The sequence below is a fragment of the Electrophorus electricus genome, chromosome 18 (assembly GCF_013358815.1).
Source record: "Electrophorus electricus isolate fEleEle1 chromosome 18, fEleEle1.pri, whole genome shotgun sequence".
NCBI lineage: Eukaryota > Metazoa > Chordata > Actinopteri > Gymnotiformes > Gymnotidae > Electrophorus > Electrophorus electricus.
In genome coordinates, this window is record NC_049552.1 from 10,704,523 (window position 1) to 10,726,810 (window position 22,288).

Consider the following 22,288-nt stretch of genomic DNA (forward strand, 5'->3'; position numbering starts at 1 on the left):
CAAGATGGTTAATCAAGTATAAGTATATTAAACGAGGAAAACTGATCTCTACTGCGACATGGCACTGGAATCAACATTTAGTACATACAAAATAATTACATACAGGACATAGTGACACATTTGCAGATAAATCTACTTTTTAAATTGAAAATCTTGTCTTTTTATTTTTTTCTTGCAGCATTATATCTAAGGAGACATATATTGACAAAACAAGAATTGGCGTCTATGGGAGGGTAAGTTGAATGTCCTTAACCAGAGTTGATTAGACTGATATTCTGGTCCTGAATGAACCTCAGGGACCAGTGGCAACACAAATGCCCCTTATGCATGCGCTCACTCACTCACTCTCTCCCTCCCTGAGAGTGCGTTTGCATCGTTCCAAGCTGCAGAAAAAGCCTGTGTCCTTAGAAAGGGCTGTACTGGGGTATAGGAGCTCACTGCAGTAGCTCTTCACGCTCTCTATCCCCCTATGGGCTCTCTCACTATGTGCACTAGGTATCTCTAGCTTGCTCTTACATACACTGAGTCAGCACTGCTTCGTGTTTTACTTTAAACTCTTGCTATCGCACTGACCAAAAGATATTACTATACTGCTCTCTATTTGTCAGCTGTCCAGCTCACAGAATGAAAAATTAATTAGCACAACATTAGGCTTTCCTATATACAGTAGAGTGCTGGATTCAATCCAAACAAATGTACCCTGCTTACATCATAAACAGACAATATTTAAAATCTGTTCCATGTTGGTGCATGTTTATTTGAATGTATCTGCTTATCAGTAACAAACCCAATATGGCGACACATAAGTACCCCCCCCCCCCAAAAAAATATATAGGAGTGAAGCAGTGCAGAAGTTGGATCCACTATAAACGCTTGGACCTACGAAAAACAAGTGCAGGGAAAGATGAGGAACAAACCAAACCCCTCCAAGAGCCACATCCAGTAATACCACTGCAGAGTTCTGGAAAACGAGGCTGTTTCCAAACAGCAAAAAAAAGTGTCCGGCTTGAACGTGTGGATCGCCGTAGCTCATCTCTCCCGAGCTTTCGCTGCCAAAAGACGAGGCGTCGCTCTGTCTTCATGCAAAGATGGAGTGAGCTGTTCAAGAAGGCTGGCTAGAAAGGAAGCGGTCTGTGAAGTCTGGAGCACTTGCGACGTTCCAGAAATGCCTGCGCATGAATTATTGAGCTCAGTCTGGAGGCTGAACTTAAGATTGGAGAAATGAACTCAAACTAGGCCAGCAGAAGGGCAGAGTTTAAAATAAACCTAAAGCGGAAGAGCAGGTTGCTCGCGTTTGGCTCTCGGCCCTGGCAGGTGCTCCAGGATAACGGCAGGAATCTTGGTGCTGTCCATGGAAATTAATTAGTGGCAGGCAGACTGACTTGATGATGTTTACTTCAAGATGCTGTCAGCTCTGAATATAAAATAACAATTTACCAGAGGCTTGGATTCGATTTAATTCAAAGTTAATTCTGCAAATTAATACTGCTTTGTAGAATATTTTTTTTAGGGGTTAAGAGCTGACATACAGACCAAGGGTCTAATTCTATGTTTAAGGAATTGACCTACTTTAGTTGTTTCACATTAAACTGTGTGACTTTCTGATGCAGGTGTATGGGGGATACCTTGCCAGCCTTCTTTTAAATTCTGAAGAAGCTCTGTTCAAATACAACTTCAAATTCAAATGCGGAGTCGCCGTCTCTCCCATCACCGATTTCAATCTATACGGTATCATCACTGAACACAAATTAACTTACTCTGTGCCTTACAGTCAGATATAAACCCAATGGCAGTGACCGTATTTCTAACCCAATGTCTCGTAAACTCTTACAGCCTCATCTTTCTCCGAGCGATATTTAGGAATTCCTCAGTCCAGTCAGAGAGTGTATGAGGTAACTGCAATTCATCCTCTACATAAAAACACATCAGTGCTCAGTGCTTCTAAAAGCTACACCGATTCACATCATTTTGTTCACTAGATGTCAAGCTTAGTACGTCGGACAAGCCTACTAGACGATAAGAAGTTCTTAATTATTCATCCTACAGCTGATGGTAATATATTTAAAGTTTTTGTTTCTTTTTATGTGTAAATTTAGTAACTTACACAATATATATATAAATTTATAAGCAACCCAGAAGCATTAAGATTAATGCTGATCTCTGTCTTCCCCCAGAGAAAGTCCATTTCCAGCACACTGCAAAATTTATAAGCCATTTAATAAATAAAAAGGCCAATTACACATTACAGGTAAATGCTGTATAATTACCAGCAGGGTTGTCTGCACTTTCTGAATGACTTGTACATGCTGACAATTGCTTTACATTTATAACCTCTGACTGAGGTGGCATGGTTTTCATGAGTAATTGTTCTGAAGGCCATCATTGTTCGGTGTTGTACTGGGCACAGGAAGCTGTTCAGTTTTTTTTTTTTGTTTGTTTGTTTTCTGGCCTTCTACCCAGATCTACCCAGACGAAGGCCACTTCCTGCACTCCAAGAAGGCCCAGCTGCACCTGAGTCAGTCGATCATCAATTTTTTCGAGGCGTGCTTCAGACCGCCCGAGATTGTGACACAGGAGGAGCTGGAGCAGGAGAACGAGGATGACGGTTAAGACTCCACCCCTCAGAGCTGAGCACAGGCCAGCTTACCCCTGGATATGCAAACTGTCCCCCCTCCCCTCCACAACCTGCATCGTCATCTCCAACAAGATTGGGTTCTCCTGAACACGTGCATGGATCAGACCCCTTCGCCTCTGACTGGCTACCAGGACAGGTGAGAGCAAGAAAGCAGCACAAGTGAGCTGAAGAGGCAAATGGGACATTTCTTCTTCCTCTCCCCTCGGATGAAGCCCCGCCACCCCCCACCCCTGGATGTTGAGCGCCCTCGTGTGGACCAAGCCAGTAGCATCACAGCTACCCTCTGCAACTCTTCCGTGCACGGCTTCTCAAACCATGCACCGATTATGTAATCTTCTAAGAGAGGACAATAGCACAAGATTTAGGTCAGTGGAAAAGGCAGAGGAAAGAGTGCAAATAGCTATTTAAGAATACTGGTTACTTAACACCACCTTGTTAGTTTTTAACGTGTTGCATTCAACTTCTGAGCTTAATAAGGGCCCTTATTTGGATCTAAAAGATATTCTCAAACTGTTTCTTCGTTTGTCCGTCTCATTTAATAATGTGAATCATCCTGTTAAGTCAAGTATTTGTTACAGTACAGTAGCTTTAAATTGATATTTAGTAATAAATGGCCCATAACACTGTATACTGGTCATTTGTGAATGGGTCAGTTTAGAAATCAATGTGATTTTAAACATTGCTCTGATTAGTTCCTAAAGCTGGGGACATGGAAGCCTAGGTTATTTTAGTCACTGTGCCTTACTAAGTAAAGCTGTATAAGATGGGCTGTCCACACAAAAAGAAACAAATATGTTTAACATAGAAATAATTTTTACATTGAGAAAGGATAGAAAGTTAGGAACCATAACAGAACCCTGTCAACAGCATCTTGTACAAACTTGCTAGTATTCTGGTCATTTTGGCTATAGAGTAATAGTGAATTTCAAACCTGTATTAATGGTGTAGCTTACGTCATCAGGTACAGCTCATACAATAGCCATTATATTTCATATAATGGTCGTGTTTATGTCCAAAAAGGTCCTTGAGGCACATTTTGTACAGACCAAGTTGTTTTAATTCGGCATGCTAGCAAGTAAAATGCAGATTGTTTTTTGTTATTAAGTATCTAAGTGTTGTAACCTCTGACGGCTTAAATATGCCCATGTGGTTCCATGTAATGTGCCGTCTCGTCTGCAGATGTACAAATGTATAAATTACAAAACTGTTTCGGTCCCTACTGTTTGTGACTTGTACATAAAGCATTTTCAAAACTTTTTTATTTTCTTTTTTTTTTGTGTGTGTTTCATGTTCACGGAGTACCACGTAGGCAGTTTTTTCTTGTACGGAGGGAGAAAATGCCCAGGCATACCCGTGTACTCTCACAGTGACGCTATTGTGCCATCTAAAGGCGAAAAATGATCAAGTCTACTAGACAGGATTTATTGCATAAATGCTGATGTTCAGAAAGGTAAAAACTGACACGGTTATTTTTTTAGACATCAGAATCCCCATACTGGGGGCTGTGCGTAGGAAGGGTTCATTTGTGTTAAGATTATCCATGAAGTAATCATAGGCAGATGATGAGCAAAGCAGGACGCCAGAAATCTCATGCGGCGGTTCTTTGTTAGACATATAACATTTTATTTTTCCAGTGTTTTGAAAATACCTCCACTTGCTGGAGTGGACACAGCATGATACAAACAGTCGAGGAAGCATATGTTTCGCCCCCCAACACACAGAGAAGGGAGATCCATGTCCCCCCTCAAGAGATGAGCATGGTCAAGTCCTCTTGCCCTGGCCGGTCCCCTATCTACATGCTAGTATCATACAATACTTGCAGAAGAAACTAAAGTAATGAACGTGAGGAAAGATGCTAAAAGAAGGAATAGATATGTACATTTAAGTTATTTTTACAGGAATATTTAAAATTCAAGTCAGGTTAAAAATACCAATTGAGAAAATGAAATTAAAATGGTAAAAAACATGTTAAGACCAAAGTGGAATGCCTATGGAAAGGAAGCTTGTGTGACCCCCACCCCTCCCCCATCTGTTAGGCCTGGAAAGCCACTGAGGTGAACTAGGAATCTCTTGACCTTTCACAGTACGTTAGTGAATAAGAAAGATATGGGACACTCATTGACACAGGACCATAGAGCTCCCCTTGTCCAGTCACGTATCCCAGCCTTATCCCAACTTTTTTATATTTTCTTAAAACCTCTTTTTTTTTGCATGAACTGATGGTAAGAATACATAGGACTCGCAGGATGTTGCATCAGAGAGGTGTTTGGCACGCCTTCAGATCGGTGTGAAATCAATTGAGTTCTTTTCATCGTAAAAATAAACACTATCCCACATCACAGCGCACAAAGCGGTCCATAAAACAGGTCCAGAAACAGCCAGTGGGGGGAAGCAAAACATTTCAAGTACAGAGGGGGAAAGGGGGCTATGTACACTTACAAATGAGAACATGTACAACTATGCTTTTTTTGTAAGTATTACAGCAAGCAGATAAGATACATTCTTCATTTTGGTTATAGGAGGACCAATCATGATTGAGACCACCTTACGCTTTCAACAACAACAAAAAAAAGTCTTTAGCAATACTTTGACACTACAGTCTTTTCTCTTCAACATCACGTTCAGCCCTGCTATGACCTGCCTCGTCATGTCATCCCTCTGAGAACATTGCCATTTTGGCGCTCTCTCTCTCTCTCTCTCTCTCCATTTCACGTTGACTTTCCAACATGACCCTCTCGTAGCCTAATTCGAGTGGAACAGAAAGTCTTTCAGCAATACTGGTGGTTCACCAGGTCTAAACAGAGACCCTGTGTCAGTGAGTCATTTCACTGGAGGGAGGAAAAGACCCTGGAAGTCAGTGGGAGTGAGCGAGAAAAATGTCACTCGACTCACCCTGACAGCTGTCAAACTGGCGTGCTCCCCGGCATTTTCCTTTGCTTCCCGTGTATAAAAATCACCCTCCAAGATAGTGATTGCAAAGGCACCCAGTCGCAAACGCTCACACAGCTCACAACCCACGGCGAGTACCCTACAAACACACGCCTACTGTCTCGGGCATTCAACCAGGCAGATCACCGGGCCCTCTCTCACAGATACTGATAGAAACGGGAGCGCACCACTTGGCTGCCGGAGAGTTTATGTGGGTGGGCGTCGGACGCCAAGCTGAGGCTCCTGCTCTGAGAGGCCGCTGGCGGCGCGTCTCCGTTGAGCACGTGTGTCGGATTGGAGCAGGAGGGTGCGAGGGTGGAGCCCAGCTCCAGGCCCTGGGCGGTGGGTGGTTCTGCGGTGGCCAGGCTCACTTCAGGGTTGCTGGTGCGATGGCGCTCGCGGGCGATCCACTCCGTGATGGAAAAGTCTTGTGAGCCGCACCTGGGCTTCAGGCGGTCCACGGCGGAGAGCTCCGTGCCGCGGGCCGGCCAGCCGCACACGACGGACAGTTCGGCAAAGTCCCGCTGGCCGCCCATGGTGTGACGACGGCGGATGTTGGTCTTGCGTTTGCTGCGCGACTCTGGGGACCTGGTGCGCTGCGAGCCCACGCCGAACATGTCGTCGGCAGAGGTGCGGAGGCGGCACTTCAGCCGGTCGGTGATCTTGAGCCGCCAGGTGGCCTCAGTGCGCTCCGATTCGCTACGGGCCAGCCGTGGGCTACTGGTCGGCTTGTCCATGTCCAGCACCCTGCACGGCCTGCCAGGCTCGTCTGCGAGGGCGCCGTCAGCCGAGGACTCGCTGTCCGTCTTGTGGCGGCTCCCTCTCTTACGGGCGAGTGTATCGCCCGCGACGATGCGGTGGCAGGGGAGGATGCCGGGGCCGTCTGGCAGAGGCGTGGTGCTACCATCCGGTTGGCTGCTCTCCTCGACCTGCCCGCCCTCTCGGCTCACGGTGAACATGGACAGGTCGCTCTCGCTGTCCGTCTCTACGTGCCTGCCCTCGCTGACTAGCTCGCTTCTCTCGTCGTCTGCCTCGTCGCCCCGGCTCTCCGCCACCGAACGGACCTCCGGGCTCAGGACGCTCGACTCGACTCCAGTCAAGAACGTCATGGAGGAGGTGGTGGAATAGTCGGAGGTGATGGAGCAGACCTCGGCCCCCAGACCTGCCCCTGCCCCGGTGCCCTCTGACCAGGGGCCCATGGTCCTGCCCTGCCTAGCTCTAGGGACTGACGCCTGGGAGCTGGTGCTGTTCAGTGTGCCCAGGTCTGAGACACAGCCTTCGTCAAAGTTGGAAATGGGGTCCGAGAAAGAGTTCTGCCGAGCCATCTGCGTGTTGTAGTTCAGCCTGGGGGACTTACTGCGTTTGATGCTCTGCACGGACTGCTGGGGCAGGAGCTCTTGCCGCTCCTGATCCCTTGGAGCGGTCACGAGCCTCTTTCCCGGCTCCCCTTCCTCGGGCCTTTGGTGGGGACTGCCAACACCGACCTCGCTCTCGGCTTCGTCAGTTTGGTCGTCGGCGGGCCAGTTCGGGTCGCTCTCCTCCTGAAGCTCCTTCTTGGAAAAGACGGCGTCCAGGTCGTCGTCTGAGCTGCTAGGCTGAGGCTTGTTGGTTTTTTTGCGCTTGCGATTGACAAAGATGGAGGCGCGCACTAGATCTGTGCTATTCTGCTCCTTACAAGGCCAGTAGCCCTGCTGCAGAGGCAACAGCACAGAAGCCAAAAACAGCATGTTACATTGGAAGGCCAGAAAATACTCCCTAAAAAATACCCTGGGATTTCTTTTCTTCTATAATCTGAGGTTGTCTAGTGGCATTTTTGCAGCTGTCTTTGCCATAGCAACAAATACCTTCCATTTAAGACATGCTTTAATATGAGCATAACCTTGCATGAACTTAGAGTAGCAGTATGATTTGCATAAAGAAATAGATTTTCTGAAGGCAATAGGAATGGGCAAAAATGTGAAGATATACTGAGGAGTTTTGATGAACTACAGAACTGCTTATGATCTTTGAGTTAATATATTAGAACAGCCTACTCACCTTTGATTTGGCAGAGTCACTGGCGGTTGAATCTAATGATGGCAAGGGTAAACAAACAAAAACAAAAACGACATAAGTGCATTTTCCAACGAAAGGGTGAAAGTGGGACAAAACCCACAAAAACTGGAACAGGAAAAAACAAAAACAAACAAAAACAAAAAACAAAACCACACCATGAACCTTTCAGCACAAGAACAGCACAAACAGATGAGAAGATTGGAAAGACATAGGCGACGCAGTAAAGCCATCACACACGGAGGAACAGCGAGATGAAGAGGGGGCTCGGGGGCAGGGCGGGTGAGGAACAAGAGAGCCGCCAGGAGGATGAACCCGGCAGCTGCACCAAGACAGGAAGCAGCTCATGCACACGTTCTCACAGACGGCATGTCAAAGGTTCAGTCGGATATCACACACAGACGCGCGCGCACACAGCCTTTTCAAAGGCATTCTTTCCCAACTCAGAGACACCACTAAGGCAAAGATAAAACATCTGCACAGGTACAGAGTAAGCGGGTGGGAGGTTTCATCAGAAGCACTTGTGTTTTACTATCTAGTAGTGTAGCCGAGTGTATGCTGTAGTACGTGGGTGCTGAGGGAGCGTACACCTCTGCTATCCTGGAGTGCGTCGCACGCTCTGACCATATTCCTATTACACTAAACACTTATGTCTTTATGCTAGTTTAATGTGGTGGGGCCTTAATGGAATGGTTCAGCAAAGAAATGTTAATGTTCACCTAGATGCAGCAGATCTGCCATGACATAGCGGTCCTTCAGTGTTTGCGCTATTAATTTTGCCCTGGACCTGCAAGGCTAATGTAGCTAGCCATTTCACCCCAAAATCATCATCTTACATGTCCACATCTTTACACATCTTCACTGATCTCAAGTAATGTAACAGACTTTCCAATGTTGTTTAGGATCTAGTGTGACTTACTTATATCTATAAAAATGGATACAAACTACTCCAGAGCTAAGCAGTGTAACTATGGAGGCAGCAATTCTGGACAAACATCTTAATGTGGCATCTATCAAGCATATGAATATTTGGGCTTGTATTTCTGAAAATGTAAGATGAAATGGCTTTCAGTAATTGCTGGCTACAATAGGTTAGTAGACTCAGTGCAAAACACATGGAAATATCAGACTCAAAGATGACTTCTTTGATGGATTAGATTTGAGGTAGGTGGTAAACACATTTGACTTTGTTGTACCATTCCTTTAAGGCATGAGAGCTGTATATTGACTGAATCTAAGCTGATAGCTGTACATATGACAAAGTATATCCTGTAAAAAGAAACTGCACTGTAGACCATGTCTGTATTTAACAGCATCAAGGATCTGGTGTAGCGTCCAAATGTGATCACAGAGAATAGCCAAAGCTCTGGAAGATTTTGGGGGTGAACGACAAGGGGCAAATATTACAGGAGCTAATGGGGCAAATGCTAGAGGGTGACTGACTGTGGCGCGAGGAACTGTCCTTTGTGTGAGCTTCTCCACCACCAAAATGCCTCTAGTCTCGCTGTTAATCTGTGCTAGTGTAAATGCTACAGCCTGGCATGTGACTCCTCCGCTGATTGTGTGTTTGGGAATTTTGAGTTTGAGCTAGCTCGCAACCCCCCAACCCCACCACACCCCTTCAGACACCATGACAACGATGCCACATAAGTGGAAGAAAAGCCTGGAGGCCATACCATGCTAGAACTCCTTACGGTCAGCTTCAGAGACAACGGGAGACAGCAAAGAGGCTTTTCAGACACATGACACCATCACCGCTCTGTATCCTCTCTGTTAATAATAGTCTTATAAGATATGAAACGTGCAACACCACGATGACAAATATTGACTTCTCTGACATTCATTCGGGGTTTGTTTTCTCTTTTTTTCCGGGTTGTGTTTTTTTTTTTTTTTGAGCTTTGTTCATTCTGTTGGGGACACGTCCCGGATTCGGTTTCAATTTACAAGAACCGGGGGTTTCTGCAGACTAGGCAGCTACACTGGGGACAACACTCCTTCTTCCTACAGTCCCAGCTGTCCATCACAGACATAACAGAGTCCATCAGTGACATCACCGAGTGATAGACGCCGCCCACTTGGCCTGTGTCAAGATTGGGTAATGTGTGAGCAGGGCTGGACAGGCACAAGGGAGAAAGAAAACACTGGAGACAAGACGAGTCAGACGTGTGAGCCACATTCGCTTTGCATTTCAATCGCAGTTTGCTTTTTTTTTTTTTTCCTCCCCCCCCTCCCCCCATAGTTTTCTTTTTGGGAAAGAACATGCCGGGCTGGTGTGAGAAAGGGGGTGCGGGTGGGGGAGGAAAAGAACCGAGGGAAAAGGAGTGGAGTCATAACGGAGGCTAAAGGAGGAATGGCATGAGCGAGGGATGAAAAGAAGAAAAACCAAAAACTAAGGCAACACAAGAGATGTGGCGAAAGAACTGCGTTTCAACAAAAGACAAACGACCCTGCAAAACCATGATGAAACGGACAAATTAAAGTAGGAGGAAAAACAAACAAAAAAAACTAACCAACAAAAAAAAAACAATTCAGAAGCTTCACGTATATACTGGAACTATTTTATCCAATTTGTTTAACTTAACCATTGCAAAATTGTTAAAATAGTTCACTTTTACATAGGCACCAAGACATTCCTTATAAGCTCACTAAGCTTACTTAGTCTAAACATTTAATGAAAAGCATGTGTAGCTGCCAATCTTGTGAGCTACTTAAAAAACCCCAACAAAAAACCCCCCAAAAAAGTATATACAAACACGTTGACATTCATGAAGACATTTCACCGAGCTCATGTGCCAGCCTCGCTGTGCCTGCTTGCCTTGTCCTGACCTCACCTGCCTGCCGCTGTGAAGTGCAGTGCTTTTGCCAGGCAGGGCTGCGAGAGCGTGTCCTACCTGAGCCGTCTCCCGGCGACGCCGCCGTGCGGCCGATGTTGCTCAGCAAGTGGTCGATGTTGGGGACGGGCTGCGACTGCACCGTGCTGTCCTGCTCGACAACAGCCTTTGGGGGGGAGATAAAGTTGCAAAGACACATTTGGTGCGGAGAGCGAACCATTTCCGCTACTTTTTACCAGAGCGGCTACAGCGGTTACGATTGGGTGTTTAGTTAACTGCCCTTAACGATGGGGAGAGGCGCGTTGTGGCCGTCATTCCCGATACAGGCAGTAAGGGCTGTCGAGGCACTTCTGAGGTCTCCTCTGAGGAGACGTGGCATACAGTCTTTTATATGGATACTCACTACAGGGTCCTCATCTCCGTCTTCGGTGAAGAACCAGTCATACTGTAACAGAATCGGGTGGATCCAGGAATGATCAAATGATCAAAGTCGCACATAAAACATGGTCTGGCATACAAGTAAACAGGCTCTCACATGCTGAATGAGGGTTTCCACTATCTTGTACTGGTCCGGCATGTGCTTGACCATGTGGGTCATGTTGTCTTCAGAGGTTCTGACCAGCGTTGGCCCAAACACGATCGCCAGGTTACGGGGCTCCATCTGAGAAAACAGTAAGGAATAAATACTCACCCATTCCCACGGTCCACTCCAGTACATTATATGTTCTATGTACGATTCAGATGTGTTGAAAGTCACACAATTCTTTTACACCCAAATATGTTTGATTTGAAGGTATACATTCTAGAATTTTTGGATATGATTAACATTTTTTTTAAAAAGCATTCAGTACAAACTTTTACAGTACTCTAGTACATTTTTGTGAACTCTAAATAAATAATTTCAAAGGAACCACCGATATTGGTCACTGCAATGTGAGAACGTGCTGAAGTGGCGGTCATTTCCTGGAGTCCGCACTAACGAGCAGAACTATCTAATTAGAAACGCTCAATTATGATGCAGGGGCACAGGTGAAAGTGAACGGCCGCCTGCGGCATTTGAACCGAGCACAGCTCTTAATTGCGATGGCACGCCCGCTCATCCGGCTTGGTCCTACCTTATTCTTCTCACAGTTCTCAGAGACGGTTTTCAGGTGGCCAGAGAGGAACTTGAGGGTTTCGTAGTGATGGCCGGGCAGCTCGCGGATCTACAGAGGAAGAGAACATGACGGGTATGGTTCTTTCTGCTCGCCGAGGCTGACCGCCTGAAATGTCATCGTTTGTTAAATGGGCGGTAAACGTGTGCTGCTCACCAGACACTTGAGGGCCTTCAACCGCTCCACGCCATCTTCCTTTCGATTGGCCTCAATGAAGTCAGAGTACTTTTCTGCAAACAGACATGAAACCTGATGTAGCTATACAACAAAGCACAGGCCATAAGCCAAACAAGCAACCAAGCAACTCTCAAACCATTTCACTGCGAGTTATACTGTATACGACTATGTATGTGACAAATAAACCAAACTTGAAACTTAAAAGCAGAAAAGAGGGAGAACCCCCCCCCCCCCTTCCCCCAAAAAACCCAACAACTCCCATTACCAACTGTGTCCTCTAGGTGGTGCCCTCACTCTGCAGTAAAACTAAACCATAAGGAAGTTCAACTGCTTCAAAAGGGAAAATCCCATTAATTTCCCAAACTCTTAACTCAAAGCATGCTAACAATACACAGTAAAAGACTAATGTGCCTGTTTCATACCATTAGTAAACAGAGGATCTGGGAGTTTCCTGAAGAAGGATTTGAGCAAGCTGCTGATCACGTTAAGATCTCGCCATTTCTACATGAGGAAGACAAAGAGAGTGAGTGAGAGTGAGGGGGAGAGAGGTAGAAAGAGAGAGAGAGTGTGTGTGTGTGTGTGTGTGCGCGCATGCGCACACAGGAACTCTTTAGAGGCTGCGTGTATATAGCAGAGGTGTGTAACCACTGCACATTTAGGCTGTGATTTCTGACCGAGTATACTGAGCGAGTGTCATGGGAACAGAGCCTCCCACTTAGTCCAAGGGAGGCACCAGGTTTCAAAACAGCAACTCGGCGACAGATTTTGTGAGGAACCACTGGCCGTCCACTCACGTCATCCTGTACGTCAATGTCACTAATTCCCTTGGTGTCCAGCTCCTCCTGCATGCTGGAGATGGCAGCGTTGTTTCCCGGGACTCTGTAGATGCCAGTGTACTCCAGGCCTCTCTCTTCAACCAGCTTACAGCATACCTCCACTATCAGAGGCACATACTACACACCCACACGCACACAGACGCGCACGTGTGAAAAACAAAGCAGCCCGACAGAAAAGGCTCTGTGTTGTACCGAACCCCTGGTTTGTCATTGTGTCACGTTTTGAGCTCTTACCCTGTTGTTGTGTGCTGGGGGGCAGCTGTCCAGCCGCACTCCGAACGTGACCCCCGCAGGGCACTTTTTCTCCGGTTTCTTCTTCAGCCCTGGAAGCCCTCTCTTCCACGCGGCTTTGTCCCTCGGAGGACTGCAGTCATCTGGGATACAGCATGCCTCGTACATTGATATCTTTTACTAACGTGAAAGCGATGACTCTGCGCATGCATGTGTTTGTGGTGTGGGGTGTGCAAGTGTGGTTATCAAGCTGTGATGGTAATAACTGGGAGCATGTCTGTACCGAGGCTCTGGTGTCTATATACCCCTAATAGCCTGCACCATATGTTGTGCTGAAGAACTGACTTCTGAAATTGACAGAAGGTGTCAATACTCTGAATGTGCATGTGTCTGCGTGTACCTCTGCTGTTCCTCTCCTGCTCGGTCCTCGTGGAGTGTGTGCTTTGGCCCTTGTTGCCCGTCACCCCGAGCAGAGTCTGTTTAATGCTAAGAGACTGTCGCAAGGCTTTGGGGGAAGGCTCAGTCTTAATGGGGGGAGTACTACACACACACACACACACACACACACAAAAATGAGCAACATGATGATAAAAAAAACAAACAAACAAAAAAACAACAACTAAAGAGCAGAACATTCTTTTGCCGCATGGCCTCACCTCATAGAAATGTACTCTTTGATCTTCCTGTTGATCAGATCAGTGCTCGTCACGGCCGCGTTCTGCACAGATGAACAATGACAAAACAAGCAGAGAAAAGGGAAAGTAAGGAGGCATCCAAGACCTGCTCTCAGAGCGCTACCGCTCACCATACAGGGAGACGGAGGCAGAGCCAGCCACAACCCGAGGGCCTGCACTTCAAACTCACACCTTCAGCAAACAGTGCCCTGCCTGGTCTTCACTCCCGCGCTGATCGATGACAAAAGCATTGCGCGCTGCATGGGGCGTGAGCTGAATTTACTCTGGTCTATTGAGAGAAACCTGATGCTTACAAGTTGGGAGTTTCAGAGTTCTCCGAGTTTCTCACAAGGATCTGTTTAGATACATGTAACGGGTAACACCAATATCTAGGTAATCTGTAGATCCTCTGGTATGTCAAAGCTGCTGACACACTATATGGCCATAATTATGTGGACCCCAGATAATACCTATACAAGCTTGCAAGGCAACCCATTCCAAAGCAATGGACATTAATATGGAATACACCCTGCATCTATAATGGCCACATTTTTTTGAGAGAAGGCTTTCCACAAGATTCTGGAGTGTTTGGGAGTGTTTATCCATTCATTCAAAAGAGCATTTGGGAGGTCAGGCAGGCTGTTGGATGAGAAGGCCTGGCTGACAGACGACGGTCCACTTCATCCCAAAAGGTGTTTATTTGAGGTCAGGGTTCTGTGCAGGCCCCAGGAGGTCCCTTACCCTTCACTGGAATTAAGGGGCCTAACCCAAACCCCAGAAACCAGGCCCAGACCATCATCATCTCTTCTACTCCGAATTTCACTGTTGTCGCCAAGCATTCCCATAGGACGTTTTCTCCTGGCATCTGCCGAAGCCACATTCCTTCACTGCACAGCCAGATAGTGACACGTGAGTCATCACTCCAGAGAACGTTTCCATTGTGAGCCGCTGCGTTACAGCACTCTAGCCAGTGCTTGGCTTTACTCTATACGCTACAGTAAGACCCTCGCTACTGCCAGTGTTCGTTTATGGAGATTGCAGGGGTGTGTGGCTCAAACACTTGATCTCAGTAATTAAAAGGGGTGTCCACATACGTTTTGCCATATGGTGCATATTACCCAACCATAGCCATTACACAGTGCATACTACCTAACCGTGAATAATGCATGCAAAATTTTATCATTCACTCCAGAGCCGACTGCCTAGCCTATTTCCCTGTGGTCCTGTTTGTTTGTTTAATCAATTGTAAAGTGATCTGTATAGATTATTGTATCATGTTAACAGTTTACTCAGGAAAATGGATTGTAAGAAGGAATGAAAGTTGACTGTGACTTGTCACAGACAATCTGTCAACAGATCATGGAATTAAATCTAAATACTCAATAAACAAAACACTCTAGTTCCAGAGAGACCAAAGCACTATACACTTCAGCACTACACACTGATTCTGTTCTGGGTGTGTCAGAGCAGGGTAGGCAGTAATCTGTGCTGTCGTGTGCCTCTCCAGTATCTGAGTCGGTTACCCGTATTTTAGCTGGAGAAGAACCATGTAAAATAGGACTTCTAGAAGCAGATCTTTCAGAACTGTCTGGCGATTCACACATTGAAAAGCATTTGTATTCCTTGGGCATTCATAACCAGTACTGTGTCCTACAACAACAACAACAACAACAACAACAACAGCAGCAGCAGCTCCTGTCTATTCCCAAGATTAATCATGCAACATCCCAGAACTGACAGGCTCTAAAAGCCTGCAGAGAGGCGTGGCCACCTACCTCCTCGTCCAGGTTGCTGTTCTCCTGGATGACACGGATCCAGGACAGCATGTCGTCACGCCCCTCGGCCTGGAACAGGTACTCGCAGTCGGACGTGGTCAGCCGCAGCACGTTCTTGCGCTTGGTGTCGCTGTAGGAGATGTCGATCAGGCAGGCCTTGACGCTCACCGGCTGGGGCTCGTCCTCCAGCTGGGAGTTGACGTGCGCCAGCGCCTCCCTCCTGTCCTTATACAGGTAGAGGGAGTGACCACGCAGCACAGCATACATCTGCTTCCATGGCCGCATGCCTCCGCCCACACGCTGCCGAGAGGGGGGGGGAGAGAGAGGCCGACACAAAAATTGCACACGGCATCCTCAGTCATAAGATTTTCTGGGGACAAGGAAGACAGCAGGGCTGTGAGGAATAGTGGCCTCCATACTTTGCTCTTGTCCATGATGAGCTGTCTGAAGTGCAGCCAGCCCTCTTTGGAGGAATCCGTGAAGATGTCTGAGGAAGAATCTCTTCTGGAACAGGAGTCATCGGAGGACTTGTGTCCATCCAAAGCCTACAGCCGCACACCAGGAGTCAGATAACACACGTTTGACGCCTTACACGGGCAATGGTATCAACATCAACACAATATGCCATTTTCATTTTAGAATTCATCATGCAAACATTCATCATGCAAACATTCAAGTCACCAGGAACCAGAAAGGCCCAAGCTCTGCTTGCTTTGCTGTTTGCTTCAGGGAATCTTTGGAAAACCCTAGCCAGTAGTGTGGATCATAATTTGAAATGTAAAGTAAACAGCATGTTAAAACTAAATGCATTCTTTAGCATATTAAAGATGGGTGGAGTGGTGACAGTAATGAGTGTGGTTGCTATAGTGCTGTGATGGCTGTATAAGGACATCTCACCTTCTTGAAAACCTTAAGACTTGACTTACTGGAACGCCTAAACCATAAACAAACAAAACAAGGTAAACAGACATCAAATTCACTGCCTTCCTGAATATCTGTGGTGTGTGTGTGTGTCTGTCTCTCACAGGTTGGTATTATGTACTTACCCTCCTTCCTCCTCCCTGTAGTTGTCTAAACCCTCGTCGTAAGATTTGGAGCGTTCTTTTTTGGTTCCACTTTGTTCCAGAATAGCATTCCTGAGGGACTCTGTGCACAGATACACAAATTCAGGGAGAGGTCAAACGCACCAACACACATGCACACTGACATGTTATAAGCTGTCACAATAACAGCTGTATACACCTGTATGTCTTCATGGTCAAGACTACTACATTTGACATTTGAAATCAACAGTATAAACGCGTGCGTGCACACACGCACACGCACGCACGCGCGCCAACAAAACCAACAAATCTTCTGTCACCCTGGTCATGGGAGAGCTGCCGGCGCATGTGGGGGCTGGGTGTTTTTGGACTCTGGGTGTCCGTCGCTCCGGCTGAAGCTGACGAAATGACGGCCGAGGCTGGAATGTGGGTGCCACCGCGGTCCACGCTTGGACTGGCGGGCTCATCTGCGAATACCAAAGCGACAAACGCAGCTAAAACAGCTAATAAGCAAGATGACAATCTCAGTCCCAACAATTGTATGTATACATTTCTGTGAACACTAAACTTAAAATACAGGAACCAAGAAACTAACTAAAAACTGCATGTAACTGATGCACATGGCACATGTACAGTGCGGTCAAACTCAGGACAGAGTCTGATGGGGTTTGCTGTAGTTCAGCAGATCGTTATACAGTTTTAAAAAAACTGAATCTGAGCCTTCCATGAAACCTACATGCAGTCGTACTGATGACAAGTTGGCAAAGGACATAGCATTGCTGCTTTTCTCTGAACACAGAACAAAAATATTAAAATGATACAATTGAATGAGATCTGTATATTCATGTGAACTGGAAAACAGTTATGTGGTTGTGGATGCCTTATTAACAGCTACGTTTTAACAGGTACAATGGACTGCGAAATTCACTTTGTGAGGCTGAGTGGACTGACAGCTATGATTTAAACACACGCCCCCAGAACACTCAGCACTAGTCACACTGGGAACGTCCAAGCTTTCCAGTGTGAATCACTCAAAATTCCTGTGATTTGTGCAGGAAGCATTCAATGATTAGTGCTAAAGTAACGTAGTGGGAACGGTGCTATGCCAAATGCACTGCTGATTAACTGCGCTAACTGCTTCAGGAAATTACTTAACTGCTTCTTAGGTTTGACAATCTAGTTTTGGGGATTACAATCCATCAGAACCAGGCCACCAGCCATTTGATAGCCATGCTCAAATACGACCCAATTTCCCAGTTAAGAAATGTATTCGGCCCTAAATTACAAAGTGTACAAGACTAACACTGCCAAAAGCTCATGCTGAAACTTTCTTAGGAATGAGGACGGTTTTATCTGTCCCATTTGAGAGAGCTAAAAAACTCTCGAGGTCCTGTGAAGTCCTGAGTTCTGAAAAAGCCCAGAGTACAGAGCTGCTCTGTACTGCCAAGGGGCTCGAGCTGCTAAAATTAAAGCGCGTGCCCTAGTTCCAGCCTCAGCATGGCTCCTGAACACGGCCAAGGGGAAGGTGTTTAAGCACCCCGCAGAGCTGTGTCACAGAACACCACCAGGTCCTACAGCTCTGTCTATGGACTAATCGTAGGACACTAATGTTTTGGTTTTGTTTGTTTTAAAACCAGGCTAGCCATAAGCTAACATTGCTGAGCCACCTGATCGCAAAATTCAAAACTTACAAATAATTTGTATTCACAGCTGACAGATACATCAGCAAACAAAGCCTACTCAGCGCCAGTGTTACTTACAGATCTTTATGCCAGCAAAACACAAACGGAGACCTAATTCTGAACAGAGTTGGTATTGAGGTCCTGAAGGCAAGCAACTGTATGACTAGCCACTGTGCAGAGGATGTCTGCCAAAGATGGCGGACTATGGAATCTTCCAAAATATTGCAGGGTTTCACATAATATTCTCTAGCAGTCAGCCTGTTCAGTTCTTCAGCCATGGACTTAGCCAATCAGGAATCCGTATGCTTTGATGAGCTTTGGGGTGGCTCAGCTTGGGAACATACAGAAACAGAGGTTGCGGGAAAAGATAAAGAACCATAACAATGGCAAGAGGACTTCAAATTCTCCTGCACAGAAATACCAACTTGCTCTGAAGTCTTGCCCTGCTGCAGAAGGTTTGCTGTTCTCCGAGTGAGACCTCATTTTAGCAGCCTGCTCACTGGTGGTGTCTATATGCACAAACCTCACTGACATCACTTCCCACACCTTCAGAAGCCATGGAGCGACAAAGGTGAGCAATGCAAAGTTTTCCTTGTTTGGCTTTATCCAGGCTAGTGACAAATGTAGTCATCTGATTTAAAATAAAATAAATCAAAACAAAAACAAACAAACAAAGTCTCACACATTCAGTTATATTCAAGCAATCCCTGCACTACACAAATGCATGTATACTGCTGTAAGTGATTAGCTGGAAGCTAACATCTCGATTCACACACAACATAATCAGCCTTTGAAATCTCCTCAGAGAGACATAACTGGATTAAAATGTCCAAAAGCAGTAGATGAACAGTGCGGCATGTGGAACAGGCCTAACCCACCATTGCTTGCTGTAGAGGACTCGGTAAGCTCAGAATGTTCGAAGATGTGTGGAAGAGAACAGCTTTAATGTGGTGGCACAAGTGTAATTTAAAATCTTTAAAAAAAAACAAACACCTCTTTATAGGGGTACAGCCTAGAGCATTTCCTGAGTCTTATACACAAGGGAAGAATCGCAAATATTTATAGCTCTTCCACTTATCTACTTTGTGCACACAATAAAAATGATAGATTTTGATTATATTGCTATCGATATTAATATCTTCCAATATGTTAAAACACAGTGGGGTACACCTCCTAAGATTTGGATAAAAATGGACCTATATTATTTTGAGCAAAATTATTGACATTTCTTGAATTATATGAATGCAGTGATTCATCAAAACACCCACAGAAGCCTGCTCAGGAAACTCAGCATACCAAATATGTTCCATAAACTCATGTTCGTCACGTCATGCGCCATTCTATACTGCCTAAGGCCTTATAACCAACACAGAATCAAAGTTAGAGTCGTGCGTCATACACAGGCCTGCATTTGTGACCTCAGTTCAGTGAGAACCTTCTACATGCTTCTGTTTGGTTAGTCCACACCGAATGAGCTTCCATTAAAGTAAACTGTAGCCTCATTCTTATATTCAACAAACTTTGCCAAGACAACTGATGCACATATTCTTGAGCCATCAGAAGGGGCGAGCATGGCCATTCTTGAACAACGAACTCTTCATAAAAATAAAGAATGTAGACCGCACACTACCAAAAAAGAGCAAACGTTTTAGCTTGGATGCTCAACTGACAATAGTATGCAAGCTGAAACGTTTGCTCTTTCTTCACTGGTTGGCATAAGATCATATTAATGGAATAAAACTGATCAATACTTCTGTTTATCTTTTCTGGTAGTGTGCGGGTGACAAGCTTTATTTTTGTGGGCATTCTACTATTTGCTTCACATACCTACAGCAAATGTTTTTTAGTCCGTTTTCTTGGATTGTCCACAACTACAAATCTTTTGTTTTTCATCGAGAATCATGAACTGTGACAATCGTTTGATAAGCCTCCTGGGCAATTACCTTTTACATAAACAAATAAACATTTTACACCATACAAAAGATGCAATGCTGTATTCAGTAGTAATTCAAAAATGTAAGCGTATCCACACTGGAGACCAAACTGACCATCCTGCGTCAACTGGAGCTAGAGCCTCTGGCACTCTTTACAGGACTGACATGGGCCTGCCTCGCCTGACCACAGGGGGTCCACCAGTTTCTCAGGTTCAGACAGGGAACCGGAGAACCTACTGCAGTTTTGCCCTTTCCACAATGAACTGGTCCACTGTGTCATCTGCAGAGTATAAACTATACTGCTAAATCCACTTCTGCTGTCTCTCCTAACAAGTACTGCTTGATGAGAATGTCCAAATAAACCTGTCAGATGCACAGGAAAGGGATGAGGCACCCTTTAAAGATTAAATGCACCAGAGACCACAGAGCCAGAAGCACTTGAGAGCAGCAGTCACAGCGCGGTGCGTCAGCCTTCCGGCAGGGATGATGAATGGAGACCCGATTGGCCGCGGTGTGAAGCAACATGACGGGACAGGTTCTCAGAGTCCGCAGAAACAAGCGGCTTGGTCAGGGGTTGTGTTCTCAGGCTGCTGGGAGATGAATGGTGCTGCAGTTGGGTCTGGGTGAGGAGGGGCATTGTGCACACCTGTTACCAGGGCACCAACTACTATGGACCCCACAGCTCTGAACATCAGATCAGCAGCAATATATCTGTTGTTTTACATTTATGGTCAAACTAGTATCTAGATGTTTTCTCAATGCATTTAAAAGGCCAAAGATATCATGTAGGGTCTGGTGGCTTATATGACCATTACAAAAGACCTGCAGGAATCATTTTTTGAACTACTGTAATTAGAAACAGCTACATATTGGCCTTTCCATGCCAACTCACCTAGTTCGTGTTGTGGAGTTTCTTGATTAAGTAAAACATCATGTGAAAACGTCTATTAAATTCAGACAATGCAAAATCCTATAGCTCTACTCTAAATGCCATTTTAGTTATTAATTTTTTAAGTTTGGCCTTCTGAGCTTAATTATAACTTTGCTATTCTTTGTATGCGTACTTTGTACACGTTTTTAAATTTGTACTCAATATCCAAGAAAAGGACATTTCGCAGCATGTATTCATGTAAATAGTTGTTGCTGAATGTTTTACAATAATCAAATATAATTTTTACTCAAATGAAGACTCATTAATTTTCTAAAATTGAATATCGCCACTAGTTTTTACTTTCTTGCAACCAAATTTTGTTCCTCTGTAGTATTAATATATTTGTCACATCTATTAGTAATTTGGTGCTGCATCAAAAAAATCAGTGTCACAGACCTTGATAAATATAGCTTCAGAGCTGAAAATCCCACTTTAAGATATTTTGACTGTATATATTCCCAAAAAGGATTATTCCAATTTCGTTAAAAAAAACATTTATGGGAAAGTGTTAATATGCATGTTCTATTGCGCCGCCTTCATTTAATATCTATAAAAGAACATTTCTTACAGTTGTGATGGTGGACAAAGCCAGAGGATAACCAAATATTAAACATTATTGAAGTCAAGAAAAGAAATAACATTGAGTCTGAAGAAAGCTACATTTCACCAAAAGTACCTCTGGTGATGCAAACAAACTGTGGCATCATCTGTTAAGTCACAACAGCTTCTTCTCAACCTCAACAGTTCCTTGTCAGCCACCAACTCAGTCAAACTTGAAAGCTGAACCATTAGTGTAGGTTGTCTTGAGACAGTTTCCCACTTCTTGTAGGTTTTTCCAATAGAGTGAGGCTCCATGATTTCAATGTAAAATCAAATTAAATTTATTTGGATTGCACTCTTTCATATATTTCTGGGTATGTAGCAACCCATTCGGCAATCAGCCCAAACCTGTTTCAGGTGGGATTAGCCCAGACATGCGTTATTGTTTTCCAATACATCTAGAAATTAGTTGAGCTGTACCAATTTATGTACAAGCTGTAACCTGTTACTGTTAATTTCTTGACCCTAATGAAAACCAGGTTCAGCATGCATCACACATAGAAAACCCTGAAGTCAACATTGTTTTAATTAGTTATTTGAACTATGTATAATAAATCTTGAAAACACTGAATGTGATATTACAGCCAATAAAAATAATGAAAACCTATTTTCTAAGATATTAAAAAGTAATATACCATCTTCAATTCTTTTATATAATAATGAACACTTTTCCATTAAAAAAGGTTTCAAGGAAATTGGAATAATCCTTATTGAGAAAATACAGTCAAGTATATTAAAATGCCTTAAAAAGTGGGGTTTTCAGCTCCAAAGCTATATTTAGCAAGATCTATGGCACCAAATACCT

General features: G+C 44.9%; 2 protein-coding genes across 8 annotated transcripts in view; one reads left to right on the forward strand and one right to left on the reverse strand.

Moving 5' to 3' along the window:
- dpp6b (dipeptidyl-peptidase 6b) overlaps nucleotides 1-3,894 on the forward strand; it is a 100,400-nt gene extending 96,506 nt beyond the window's left edge. For all 3 annotated transcript variants that reach the window (XM_026998353.2, XM_026998351.2, XM_026998352.2), the window contains exons 21-26: nucleotides 179-233; nucleotides 1,611-1,728; nucleotides 1,834-1,892; nucleotides 1,980-2,052; nucleotides 2,175-2,248; nucleotides 2,461-3,894. In XM_026998353.2, coding sequence (XP_026854154.2) covers nucleotides 179-233; nucleotides 1,611-1,728; nucleotides 1,834-1,892; nucleotides 1,980-2,052; nucleotides 2,175-2,248; nucleotides 2,461-2,610 — 529 coding nt within the window. In that variant the 3' untranslated portion in view covers nucleotides 2,611-3,894. The remainder of the gene's footprint in view (nucleotides 1-178; nucleotides 234-1,610; nucleotides 1,729-1,833; nucleotides 1,893-1,979; nucleotides 2,053-2,174; nucleotides 2,249-2,460) is intronic.
- Nucleotides 3,895-4,234: 340 nt separating this feature from the next.
- arhgap21b (Rho GTPase activating protein 21b) overlaps nucleotides 4,235-22,288 on the reverse strand; it is a 45,372-nt gene continuing 27,318 nt past the window's right edge. For 4 of the 5 annotated variants that reach the window (XM_026998292.2, XM_035536094.1, XM_035536091.1 and 1 more), the window contains 17 exons: nucleotides 16,657-16,803; nucleotides 16,340-16,439; nucleotides 16,191-16,227; nucleotides 15,713-15,838; nucleotides 15,294-15,593; nucleotides 13,501-13,562; nucleotides 13,245-13,384; nucleotides 12,848-12,987; nucleotides 12,572-12,730; nucleotides 12,200-12,278; nucleotides 11,757-11,830; nucleotides 11,562-11,651; nucleotides 10,982-11,107; nucleotides 10,850-10,891; nucleotides 10,507-10,612; nucleotides 7,601-7,632; nucleotides 4,235-7,254 (listed from right to left, as the gene is read on the reverse strand). In XM_026998292.2, the coding sequence (XP_026854093.2) occupies nucleotides 5,722-7,254; nucleotides 7,601-7,632; nucleotides 10,507-10,612; nucleotides 10,850-10,891; nucleotides 10,982-11,107; nucleotides 11,562-11,651; nucleotides 11,757-11,830; nucleotides 12,200-12,278; nucleotides 12,572-12,730; nucleotides 12,848-12,987; nucleotides 13,245-13,384; nucleotides 13,501-13,562; nucleotides 15,294-15,593; nucleotides 15,713-15,838; nucleotides 16,191-16,227; nucleotides 16,340-16,439; nucleotides 16,657-16,803 (3,293 nt within the window). In that variant the 3' untranslated portion in view covers nucleotides 4,235-5,721. The remainder of the gene's footprint in view (nucleotides 7,255-7,600; nucleotides 7,633-10,506; nucleotides 10,613-10,849; nucleotides 10,892-10,981; nucleotides 11,108-11,561; nucleotides 11,652-11,756; nucleotides 11,831-12,199; nucleotides 12,279-12,571; nucleotides 12,731-12,847; nucleotides 12,988-13,244; nucleotides 13,385-13,500; nucleotides 13,563-15,293; nucleotides 15,594-15,712; nucleotides 15,839-16,190; nucleotides 16,228-16,339; nucleotides 16,440-16,656; nucleotides 16,804-22,288) is intronic. The other variant, XM_035536093.1, reaches the window with a different exon arrangement.